Source organism: Pundamilia nyererei, unplaced genomic scaffold (genome assembly GCF_000239375.1).
Source record: "Pundamilia nyererei isolate P.nyererei 1_Seehausen unplaced genomic scaffold, PunNye1.0 scaffold00272, whole genome shotgun sequence".
Classification (NCBI taxonomy): Eukaryota; Metazoa; Chordata; class Actinopteri; order Cichliformes; family Cichlidae; genus Pundamilia; species Pundamilia nyererei.
Genome location: NW_005187673.1, coordinates 125,770 through 138,788, shown reverse-complemented (window position 1 = coordinate 138,788; position 13,019 = coordinate 125,770). Strand labels below are relative to the sequence as shown.

The following is a 13,019-nucleotide window of genomic DNA, read 5'->3' as shown; positions in this document are numbered from 1 at the left end:
GGAAGTTGATGAGCAACAAGGAATGGGGAGGGTGACAAGGAGGAAAGGAAAAGGTGACCTTAACGATATACAGACAACAGTGCCTCAGCTCATTGTGCTGTGGTGATCATGAGCGTAAATGATTTAAAAATCCCATCTGCCTCAAATTCCCCCTTTTCATCCTCTTATTCTGCAGTGAGCAGCTTTATTATCGACTGAATGCTGAAACCAGTGTCTCTAATTTTTTTCTGCATTGGACTTTTGCTTTTGTGACAGAATCCTGAAATAAATCTTTCATCCTTCACTAAGCAATAACTTTGTAGAGATACTGAATACCTGTGACTGTATTTTCTTATTATATTACCTTTGGACATTTTCTCCATGAACAGGAAGTCTACAGCTTCTTACCTACTTTAAGATTGGCATCAATCTCCTAACCAACTCTCTGCTGGAAATCTAAAAAGTGTATTTTCACATGCTGCAGATACCTTTTACTGAAAGGCAATCCGTGCTGCAGGTCAGCGTATCATTTCCTGCCAAAAGCACTACTCTTCTTCTTCATATTGAGTGACTGGCTGCCAGCGAAGGATATCAGTTCATTTCAGTGAACTTTAGCTTTTCGTCAGCACAAGTCATTGGAGTCAAGGTCAAAAAGTTGACTCTGCCTGGTGTGTTTTTGGTAGTGTTTGCGTGTGTGTGTGTTATTCTGTCTGTAAACAGCTCAAAAGGTTTTCAAGGAACTCTGATAAAAACTGGGGGTGTAGAGACCTTGAAGTCCACCAAGGTCTACAATGATTTATTGACCAAAAAATGACAAAAAGCCTTAAAACTATTTTTTGTGTGTCCTGCAATGATATAGAAAGTACCGTTTGACCTCTTCTTTATGGTCAAATAAGGTCAAACATTCATAAAATGACTTTTACCTTTAAAACTGTGCTTATATTTGGAAAATACATCCTTTGTTTGTATTAGCAACATTTGGTAAATGATTCTAGTATATGGGGAATTCTAACTATCATTTTTTAAATATAATGTGGCCACATTTGACCTCTGACCTCACATTTCCCTTTGTCTCAAGTGAAAACAAATGACATGCTTAGTTAGAAATATACTGTAGTATAATATTATATATAATATAATAAGCTCTAATTCATTATGACAAGTTATTTGCAAATCGTACCTATTATCCATTATCTACTGCCTTGTGACCCTTATCTGATTTTTACTGCACTCAAACCTCTTAAAAAACAAAGAAAACAAAGTCAATATATAGAAAATATAATATTATTCCCTTAAAAGTAAATACTGCCCAGACAGCGAGCTGCTTTGGTGGTGCTTCTTTTCATACTGAGATCACATCTGCCGCTCACCTTCTTGAAGATGGCTGGGTTTGGGAGGGGAGGTCCAAATGAAGGTACATCTTCCCTCGCCGTAACAGACACCTGTCAGCATAAAACAAGCAACAGCCACATGTTACTGTGGCCACCGGCCCACTACAGCACACACGGAAGGAGAGGAAGTATTTTCCTGTTTGTACCTTGTATGTCGTGTGCTCTGTGCAGGGGTTCTCTGCCTGCACCAGGACGTAGGCGTGCAGGAAGTTGGAGGCGATCATGTCCGGAACAAACGGTGTGGGCTCTTCTTGGAAGACTGCGGCGACAATGTCGTTTCCTATGTGCCTTTTTCTTTGGAGCTGAGGAGGAAATAATTACCTCGGGTCACCAGTTTTTGCTATGTGTTTATTTTTGAACACTTTCAAAATAAGAGCTCGGGATATTGCTTCTAGTTCTACACTGCATGAGCCCCTGAATTCAAGAAGGGGTCATATGGTTCTCGGGAGGATTTTAGAGACTTCACATCAAACCCTCAGCGATGGCTTATATAAGAGCAATTTAGTTTTTTATTAGGATGGCAAAGCTCATTGTCACCGAGCACTTTAAGAGTACAATGAAGGTTTAAAAAGAAAAGATCTTAACACAAGATTTAATAACTGCCAGTGCAAGGCCCATCAGCCTTATCTCAGTGCTGGATTAGAATGAGAGGAGCGTGCTACATTGATAGCATGTCCATAAAGTCTTCATGAAAATTCTCCTCTGAAACAGAGGGGAGATTTTATTGTTTAGAGTTCATTAAAATAATACATTTGCATGATAGAAAGGCCAGAAAGGTCAGTGGTTTAACACTGTGTGCAGATTTTGGTTGTGCATCTGCTATTTTCACACCTCGTCCACCAAGTGCCAGACAAGATTTGACATGTGTCTTAGAATACATGCAGTTATGTGTGTACCCAAGTCATGCCCCCACTGTAATTTAGTGCGGATGCTGCTGTCAGAGTCTGAAGAACACTGAAGGTCACTCGTTGATGAAGCTGTTCATCTTTGGCTACTCATATTTTTTTCCCTTCTACTTCCTGTACACTGAAAACTTTAGAATAGAACATGTTTGCAGAAAAATGAGATTCAGCACAAAACTGAGAGCTCACTGCAGACACTAAAAGCAAAAATCTCTGTAGCATTTAAGCTATTATATGGTATATACTATACTGGGGTGACGATTTGCTAATAAGTGATTTAATGCATGCCTACAGCATTTTAGGCCATCTAGTCGCTCTTTTACTCCTTTTATGAATGGATTTTAAAAGTTTTGTAACTGATCCTCCTTTATTTTTTTCTTTGTTTTTTCATAAGAAGCCAAAGAACATTTTATTTAGTTTTTGAAACCAGCTGAAAGATATAGATGACACAAGAAAGGTCAACTTTGTTCAAGTATTAACTTCAGATCAGCACCAGATGATCCTTTAACCCTAACCACGATTGAATCCTAACCCCCAACCCAACGATGGCTCGAAACGCTCCCTTTGTTGGATTTTTTTCCTGAGTGGACATCCGCAGGTTCGTTTCTGTGTCGCAGGACTAAAACATAATAACTATGTGATTGATCACTTGCAATAGTAAACCTGGATCAATATTAATCATATGATGATCCAGGAACAACACCAACACCTGAATATCAGATACACCATCAGCACCAGAGGCATAAAAGCAAGAATGTGCTCCTTTTAAAGTCCTCTTTAATAGCTGTGAGATGATCTAGTGCATTTAACTCAACCATTCTTCCAACAAGGGATCAAATCTGAATTCAGTGCCTTTGAATAAAAGCAATTTAATATTGATATTTCTGGGCTCAAGTGCCCCATTTGGCAGCTAAATCTACACATGCATTCAGTGTAACAATAATAAAGGCAGAATTAAGCCGTGGTACCTGCTGAACATCACCCTCGGTGAAGGGAAGCTTAGTTGACACGTGGAACATAATCTCCCTCTGTCTGAAGACGGTGTAGACAGATTCAGACCCCGTCTGTCCATGGGACACGTCCAGCCCACCACGGAACCTGTCACAGGATCAGAGCTCTCATGTTCTCTGTGCAGCCTCCAGCCTTCACTTACAAGGTTCTGTTTCATGCATTTTACACATCCCGTCATCACATTTTAAGCCTAACTGGCTCCAGTGTCATTCAAATGTGATGTGTCAGCTACAATTTATAGTCTCCTTATGTAAAAGCAACAAGTGTAACCCTATAGGAGAAAGCTTGCGGCACCCCCCACCCCCCTACCTTACAATAAACAAAGCTCTGATTACCTGTCCATGTGGCACTTTCTTTGCACAAATCTGTTGCACTAAGCAGTTTACCCACGTTGCATGCTGAGTCCAAAACAGCAGGACAAATTGCTCCAAGGTTACAGTAATTAAAGCTCGCCATGTTCTTCACTGTAATAAGCCTAAGGTTCCTTCTTTTTAGACTCACTCGTTTCTTTGCATTTAAATTTGACTGAATGCTTTCTTCCTGCCACTTTCTCTCACATTATTCTACAAGTTTTATGCCAGTGAACTGCATTTTACTACCCTCACCCTTTAAAATCTTGAAGTTCAACCGTGTCTCCTAAGATACTGAGAAACTCCTTGAAAGCTGGCGTCTCCTCATTGTTTCCAAATAGCTCCTCTTCTGATGTCTGAGGAGGAAAACACATACGTGCACATAAAGTGAAGGACAGACAAGAGAAAGATAGATGAGATAAAAGGGTACATGTAAAGTAAGCGGAAGATAATTAAAATAGCTCACCTGTCCAAACTTCTGGTAGATGACTCCGAATTTGAATGTGTTGTTCACCTCATGTTCATCGTAAGCCACTATTAACTGGGATCCCTGTACGTAAACAAAACCGAGGAAAAGTCGTACTTTCTTCCTATGATTATAAGTTGTACACTTTTAAAAAAAGAAGTGTTTTCCTTCTCTATAACACGTCTCCAGGGCCGGTTTTATCGGGTCCATGTTATGTAAGGCTGTCATGCAACAAACTGTATAGCGGCCCCCAGCGAGGGCAGTGATCCTGTTGCTGTCTCTTGCATACGGAGACACAGATGGTTTTTTTCCTTCCCTGAGGCACAGGCTGAAAGCATGCTCCATCACACTCCTCCATCAGGCTCACAGGAGGAAGAGGAGGAGGAGGAGGAACAGATCCATCAAATTCATTTTAGAGAGTTGCGGTATCATCAATCGTTTCTTGACTAATATGCTTACTGCGCAGGGCAGATGTTAGAGAGGCAGGAAGTAGGGGGTAAAATGTGACAAGAAGGACGTGTTTTTGTGGATAAAATTTTAGGAGGTTGAAAAGTTAATGAAATCCGATGTGTAGGGACAGGCAGGTGATGCTGGCAAAAAATAATTAAAGCTCAAATGTCTACAAAAGCCACGGGCTTTAAATAAAAGCCATCAAATATTTATAGATATGAAAATTCATGAAAAGTTATTTATGAACGTTGGTGTAAAGTTGTGGCAGCTATAATTAAATGTCCTTTCAGCTATACTGCCCCCCTTTGTGTCTCAGGAGACGTAAGGGACTGGAAAAGCTACCCCGTTTCAGCTTGAATGAATATTTGCCTTGGACGGAAGAGCTCAGGTCACACTGGGTGTGATGATGGTTGCAGTGCAGGAACTGAGGATGAACTCACCCGTGGGTACAGGACGGGGTTGAACTTCAGCCCTGTGGCATCATCACAAAAGACCTAACAGATGAAAAAACATAGAGAAGAAGGATCACTGTAAAGGAGCACTAATCCAATGTACCAGAAAATGTCTTAGAGATAATAATAATCAGTCACATGTCAGAGAGCAAAAAGAAATATAACAGGAAGGGAACAATTCCACTTCAACATTTTTTCCTGTTACCATGACTTCTTTAATGCAATTTTTGTCCAGTTATTACTTGTGAGAAGTGCTATTCTGAAATAATACATGTGATTACGAAAGTCTTTCCTTCTCCCTCACGCTCAGGTGTTCACCATACCTCCCTGAATATGTGCCATTATGTTTTGATGTTGCTATATGTGCATGGAGACTGTCTGCCTTTAAACCTGGTGTACCTGTGAGCTCTATCTTACCTTGGCAATCTGTGGTACGCTGGGCAGCTGGTTGATCCCTGCTAAAGAGATCCTATCGTGAACTGTTTTGGTCCTCGACCTGCAAGAAGAATATAAATTGGTCATCCACATAGAGAAGGGATGTCAAACATAAGGCCCGTGGACTAAAATCGGGCTGGCAAAGACTCTGATCCGGCCCATTGGATGGCTTTGGAAAATGTATTGGAGGGCATACATTTTGGACTTTTAACTGTGTTTTCATAAGTTTTCCTACTGATTAAGAACTCATCTATGGCATTTCATAGGACACTAAAGTAATTTTGTGATAGATTAAAAAAAAAAAAACCATTTACCTTTTCATTTTTTTACAGTGGTCCCACAGTTAAAAAAACTGCAAAATGTGAATGAACAAAAACTTTATTTTATAATTACAGTACAGTCTGGGCAGGGAGCTGCGTAACTTTTTCTCTTATTTTACACAATTGTTTGTTGCACTTTAAACCCAATGGGGATTAAATGGGCAGTTAAAGTTCTTACACTGACAGAAATGGGAATTTTACTGGCCCCGCCCACTCAAAATGGGCTGAATGTAAAAGGACTTATAGGACCGTTCAAGAATTTGTTCCATCAAAGAGATTTCTAGTTAACTCCTAGTGTCCATGTAGTTCACTGTCCCGGTGAAATTTAAGGAAGAATATGAGGAAATCATTTTAACCAATTTCGAATTGAAGAAAAAATAAATTCACTGGGCTCATTGACTCTAAATGTAGCAGTGCTGCTCATAACACTAGCATTATCACAGTCATCTGTCATAGAGAAGATTAGCAATCACCTGGCTACAGTTCTCTGTGCAACACCCACAATGGCTACGTAACAACAAAGCATTATGCTATTTGTTTTGCTCGCCCGTTAATCAAAATGTCACCAACTGTGATAATAGCAAAAAACATTCATCACAGAGCAACAAAATCATATGAAATTTGGCAAACATGGAGTGCACAGAGCTGCAATAAAACAGAATGGAGGCCTGGGTTATTAGTGTGTTTTAGCCATGCCAACAGTGTTTGTGTTTCTTTGGGGTTTTAGGTTTGTCGAATAATTAATTGGAGCTTGACTGTGGTTCAGACAGAAATGTCACAAAAATGTAGCGCAAATGTTTGAGAATGGCATTTGGGTCGTGTGGATGGATTGATTTTTGCCACAACATTTGTTTTAGAAGAATCTGAACTGGCACTAGGCCAGGACAGGTTTTCATTCATCCTCCTTTCGCTCTTATTATCACGCTATGGCAGGTATTTTTGGTTTAGCCCATCACTAACAGGAACATGAAGGAAAACCACATCAGACTTTAAATCCTGAACTTATAATATGTGAAGGGAAGCTACTGTTGCTGCCTTTGCCTGATTGTACCTGAGCATGATGCGCAGGAACTCCTGTCCCTCAGCCTCTTCGTGTTTCAGGGACATGATGAGGTTGCCTATGCTGCTGCCGGTGCAATAGTAGTTCATGTGCTCCTGGGTGTATGGATATAGAGAAGGAGGTAAGCGAGGGAGAAAGGTGCAGTTTAGACTTTAAAGACTCGCACTGCTTGGTACAAACTGACATGACTGCACTAACCTTGCCCAGGAAGTGTTTGCGGTAGGCACGGGCTGTGCTGTTGCACTCCAGACGGTAGCTGTGCCCCCCACCGGGGCTCATGCCCTCTCCTCCGTCTTCCTCCTCACAGAAACTAGATTCTGAAGAAGATGGAGTTCCTGCCGGTGCCTCCACATCTTCAATCCAATAACCCCCGAACTGGGGCAGGATTACCTGGGGGTATGGACCACCTTTCTCTAGGACCTTGCGTGTAACATAAACCAACATAAAACATAACCAACTAAAAAAGTGTGTGCTTTTCATGTTTTGCCAAAGGTTGCAAATGTTTTGCATTATGGCTGAGTGAAAGATGAGCTCGAAATGACTCACATCTTCTATCCGTGGGTAGGGGATATAGTCATCCTGTAAAAGAAAAGAGGACAGACATACATACACATATGCACACACCATCAGTAACACTTTTAACTTGTATGAACTTCACTGACTTTTGCGACGGTGAAACAGATCCAAGCACATCCACAAACACAGGTGCGAAAGGGGAGCGCAGCTCACGATACTAAATAAACGTCGGGGCGATGATGCAACGCAAAATGCAAAGTCATCAGCAAACATCAGCGAGGGAGTGTGTTTGATTCAGTGGCCCCTGAGATTTTAGAGCTGTGTGCCTTTGGCACTGCTAGCCCAGCTCCAGTGTGACCTCTAAAATACTGCTGAGGCCTGTCTGCATTGTTGGTGGTGCAGGGCTCCGGGCAGCCAGTCATTTATATTCTGTGGCAGCAGGAGCCAGCAACTCTGGCAGGCCGGAGAGGATCAATTGACAGCTGGAGTTCATTCAACTTATAATCAATCTGATCAGGGGGTTATGGATTTTTGCACTTTGAAAGCCCTGAGAAAAGTCTGAAAAACATTCACGGGGTGTTCAGAATTCCTTCGCGGCGAGGAGTCCGACCACAGAGCAAAGCAGTGCAGCAATGAAGCACAGCATGCAGAATAAATGGTGACACACACAGACACACTAATGAGACCCACAGAGAAGATATCAACAAGTGTGTATCGAGTCACACCTTCCATTTTTTGGTCTCTTCAGCTTTAGGGACCTTATTAAAGTCCAATCGCAGCATAAGAGTGGAAAAGCACAAGAGGTCAAAAAAGAATTTAAAAAAATACAAGTTCAGTTTATTTGTGCAATGTTCCAAAAGGGTGCAGAAACATTCTTGTTTTCAGACTTCAGACTGTCTCATCTGCTGACAGGTGAAAACAGAGTGAGTCATACGTGCTAATATACTCTCTTGCAAACACAAACACACACACACATGCACGAGCGCACACAGGTAATGCAGTCACTTAGTCATCCCCTCTCTGAATCCAGCTTCCACACACTAAGTGTTCCTTTCTTCACTTGTTATTATCATTTGTTGGAACACAGAAACGCTGAGGCGCAGGCCGAAGCCTTTTTTTTCATAGTATGCAGCGCAGTGCAAATATATGCAGCTACGAAAAGCCAATCTAGTACACACAGTAAATTGGCCAATTATGCTACAGGCCCAGTGGAACAGCTCATCTACATGACTGAGAATAAGAGTGAGGAAATAAATGCATGTGTGCAGATTCACAGCTCTTAGCATACACACCACCACCACGCCACCGCCATCGCTTATACTGCCACCAATCATACCAAGAGTCAGGCAGAATTCATTTGAAGAGTGCAAATGCAACCCCGACACACACACACATACAAGTGTTTGCACACACTTCTAAGTCTAATCTGTAGTGGTTTATGTCTGTCTGAGTGCATACTGATGGAGCAGCTGTTGCAGTCAGCGGGGAGTCAGTGTCAACAGTACGACACTGATCAGAAAGAGTCTTCAGAGGCTTCGATTTTTGGTCATACAGAAAAGCCAAAGGCAGAGGAAGCAGAGAGAGGGGTGAAAATTGGTGAAGCTGACAAAAGAACAGGAAAGGAGGGAGTGGACCGGAGATGGGGAGCAAAAAAAAAGAAAAAAGTGACCTTCATCATCAGGAACACACTTTGAAAGCCTGATTCCAAACGTTCAGAGCCCAGACGAGAAGGTCAATGCAAGCTGAGCTTCAGCAAAGACCGACGAGCTGCCAGTTTCACTCTGCATACGTGTGTGACTCTTTGATCATCAGGCTGCTTAGGGGGCCGTCATCCTCTAGTTACACTTTCTAAATAACTCCAGTGATGTCCTCAATCAGGTTCTCCCTCACGCTGACTTACCATCTCACACCTTGTCTCCTCTTAGCTATTTCTGTTTACTTCTATTCTAAACACAGATGCTATTTTACATTGTTTTTGACTCAGTCTCTTACACGATGCTGTGTTTCTCTAACTGTAAATAGACCACACGGCAGTCTTACTTGCTGTTACTGATACTGTAAAGAATATTTTCAACAGTGGATCAATTCGTATGTGGTACAGTGAATAATACTCACTGCAATAATCAGAAAAGGCTGCGCACATGAGACTGACCTAAAATGAACTACAGAGGCCGACAAGTCAGTCAATGCTCATTGAGTTTTTGAGCGCCAGTAGAGTCCCACAGTGTGGGGGAATATCATATTTCAGGCTTTGGATGCAAAGAATTGTTTGTTTTGGTCTTTTTATAGGATTCGTTGACAATAGAAGGAAAAAAATAAACACAAATCATCAGCAGACTCAAAGAAAGTTTAAAAGAAACAAATGGAAATGTTATAATTTTGTTGGAGGGAGCTTTTCTGGTATTTAATATGGTGCATTCAGGGGTCACTGGATAAAACTGGCATTCCTTAACTTTCAGCTGCAGGTCAGTTCACACCTCTTGGATCCTGAGCAAAGAAAGTCTAATGACTTAAAAGTATGGGGCTTTCTATTTTTAACCTATTAACAGTTCCCAGTATGACCACCTAATAATTCACGTCTTGGACATCTAATAATAAACCCGCATGAGCAATTATCTCTGTCTGAATCTTCCTATGGTCATATGCTCCCTTTTTGGTATGTTTTCTTTCCTACCTTACTTCTTTTCCTCCTCACCCTTTTTAACCCCCCTCGCCCAACCCCATCTGTCGTCAGACAACTCAAAGCCTGCACCCTTAGGGCCCTGTGGAGGGCACAAAGTGGTCGAACACACAGAGAGAGACAGCCTTTGTTCAGAACAAAAATAAAATCAATGTATTCCACACAGAGAAGGAGAAAATAGTCATGCCAGTCCAGATCTTTGTGTGGATGTTCACTGCCGCCTGCATGCCTATTATCCAATCTAAGACACACGCAGCGCCGACTTTCAGTGATTAAATCATCAGCATGAGCCCTATTCAAGTATATGTTAAAGCTGATTTTGGTCAAAGAAAAACAAGGTGATAGGAGGAACCTTTTTATGGCAAAAAAAACCCTCTCTACTATAGCTCAGTAGTGCTGGCTGAAGATAGGGAAAGAATGGAGGAAATAGGGATACTGAAATAAGGAAATGATAGAGGGACAGCAGCAGAGAAGGAAATGGCATTCAGAGGAATGAAAATTTCGTCATACCTGCATCTTTTCCAGCATGTCGAAGAACTCTGCAGACTGGAACAGAGACAGAAATAGATTACAAAGTATCTAAAACAAGCTGAAAGAGAGTTAAACTCTGACTGTCAGAGGGCGACAAGCTACTGACACCATTTAGCCGGCAGCAGTTCAATCATCGCCCTTTGGCTGGCTTCAATTTACACCTCACACAAGTGTTTTGACACTCAATGCTCAACCTAAACGTCTGCATTTAAAGCCCTCACACTGATAACATTCATCTGCAAGAGTAGATTGTGCCGCTCCCTCCCCTCCACGGGATCAGCTCTGCAGCGTCACAGAGGGCTGGGTCAGTCTTTCACACCCACACGCGCTCACACACTGATAAAAAACCACTTCCTCAAAGAGCAACACATACTACATAACACACAAACCAGCTTCCTTAAGTGCATTCACACACACACACACACACACACACACACACCGCCCTGTTCCCACGGGGTCTCCGCCTTGCCACATTAACAAGCTGCAAGGGTGATAATGGCCTTATGCTCAGATTTTGACACATATATAGCGTGCAAAGCAATGCATGGACAGTTTTAGGTAACAAGTGTGTGTGAGCGCATCAGCGCTTTGACTCACATCACAGGAGATACTGATCTCTGACCCCAAATTAAACTTGCCATTAAAAAAAACTGGTTTAAACACAGACAGAAGTTGAGCGCCTCTCATCATCAACTCTATAACTGCAGTGTTGTGCTTCCTTTTTAAACTGCTTCTGCAAAAACAAACAAAGTCGTGTAATGCCTACTTTAATTATATTTGACAGCTAGAGTCATGCTGGCACATGTGAAGGAGTTTTTGCTACATTGAGCAGTGCCCAAGGCAGCTAAAAAGACACGCTGTAGCAGATCACCTTTGCAGCGTCCCAATGGGCTCTTGGGAGTGCAGACAGCATGTTGAGCCTCCAATGGTGTCCAGACAAGTCCAAAGACAAGGAAGCCATATCTGCCTTTCTGTTCCACTGTCAGTCTAAAACATATCTCTACATGCCTACTTCCCTTTTCTCACCGTTGCTCTCTAATCTCAGTGTGTCATTCTCCTAATCTGTCCCCTATACTCTCTTATTACTCAGTCATTTCCTCTTTTCTTTTATTAGCCTTTTTCTCTCTTAGTTTTTCTTGCCTTTTCTCTCCTGCTCGCACTCGTTCACTCTTTCTGTGTTAGCCCGGTGACATCTGGATATCTTATTTCCCATGGCAACCTGTGGAGGCTGCCACGATCAGCCTGTCAGTCTGCCTGACTGACTCAATGACTGGCAGACTCACTGGTAGCTAGAATTCACACATACTCACGCTAATCATGAACACAACCACCCAGACACTGACAGAAATGATGACAAAGCACAAAAAAAGTAAACAGGAACTGAACTTGCTCACATTCTTCTTCTGCTTTCTCTCATAAATATATTTTTATTATTCTCCAAATATCAGAAAATTACATCTGCAGCATTTGCATGGCTTTTCTTTGAATAGTCACTATAGAATAGTAATAGAATTTGAATAGTCATTAATTAGATGCACAGCCTTTTTGGGTGAAGGGATGGACCGAAACTAAAAGCCCTGACCTCTCAGCTATCAGGTGTACATGAAATCCAACCGTTGAGAGTTGAGAACGCGTTGTTAACCCCCTCCCCAAAAAAACCCCTCTCAGCATTGCTCGGCTTTGTCACACTTGTGGCCCAATGGCACGCAGCTGAACTGACACGCATGTGTAAATGTGATATTTTAGCTCTCTGGTTGCAAAATGTTGCACACGTGGGTGTAAAGCAGCTATTAAGAAGGCACAAAACTGTAGAAAGTTTAAGAGGGTGCAGAGGATGCCGCTACCTCACTCATAACACTAAGCGCCTCTGCGGTTGTTTCTCCTGCAGTGACTTGAGGACCTGAAGTTTGACTCGATGTGACATACGCCTATTTCTGAAGTCACAATATAAACAAATATTAGCTGCAAGACGAGGTAACTGATTAACTTAGCGGCAATAACAGTAAAGTTTGAACACATGTCTGATAGCTTCAGTTAAAGTTCACTTGCTTTGATGTTGTATTTACATAGAAATGATAAGTTGGTATGAGTAGAAACTTACTAACCTACATTCATTCATCATAAACTTGCGCGCCAAGTTGAAAAAACTCCCCATTACACATCAAACTGCTGGGACTTGCATGGTAACCAGTGCAGACTTACCTTGAGAAGGGCAGCCAAAACATTTGAGTCTTTAAGTGTCCCTGCCTTCCTCTTATTCTTACCCTTCCTTCTACATTTTAGAAGAGCTCTTCCCTCTCCCACACATTTATAATGTCTGTTTTGCCTTCAAACATGGCCACTAAAGCTTAAACAGGAAAATCAAGTAAGGCAGCAAACTGAATTGTTTGTCAAAGCAAAACAGGTCATGCACTTGTTTATGTGTCTGACACACACACACACACACACACACACACACACACACACACACACACAC

General features: G+C 41.9%; 1 protein-coding gene across 1 annotated transcript in view; it reads right to left on the bottom strand.

Annotated features, from left to right (window-relative positions):
- Positions 1–13,019, bottom strand: part of rap1gap2a (RAP1 GTPase activating protein 2a) — a 96,056-nt gene that overhangs the window by 6,665 nt on the left and 76,372 nt on the right. Inside the window, exons 4-15 of the mRNA XM_013915215.1 lie at positions 10,523–10,558; positions 8,058–8,090; positions 7,363–7,395; positions 7,015–7,236; positions 6,808–6,911; positions 5,419–5,497; positions 4,990–5,043; positions 4,100–4,183; positions 3,889–3,989; positions 3,241–3,370; positions 1,517–1,672; positions 1,350–1,421 (exon numbers count right to left, since the gene is read on the bottom strand). Of these exons, the coding sequence (XP_013770669.1) occupies positions 1,350–1,421; positions 1,517–1,672; positions 3,241–3,370; positions 3,889–3,989; positions 4,100–4,183; positions 4,990–5,043; positions 5,419–5,497; positions 6,808–6,911; positions 7,015–7,236; positions 7,363–7,395; positions 8,058–8,090; positions 10,523–10,558 (1,104 nt within the window). The remainder of the gene's footprint in view (positions 1–1,349; positions 1,422–1,516; positions 1,673–3,240; positions 3,371–3,888; positions 3,990–4,099; positions 4,184–4,989; positions 5,044–5,418; positions 5,498–6,807; positions 6,912–7,014; positions 7,237–7,362; positions 7,396–8,057; positions 8,091–10,522; positions 10,559–13,019) is intronic.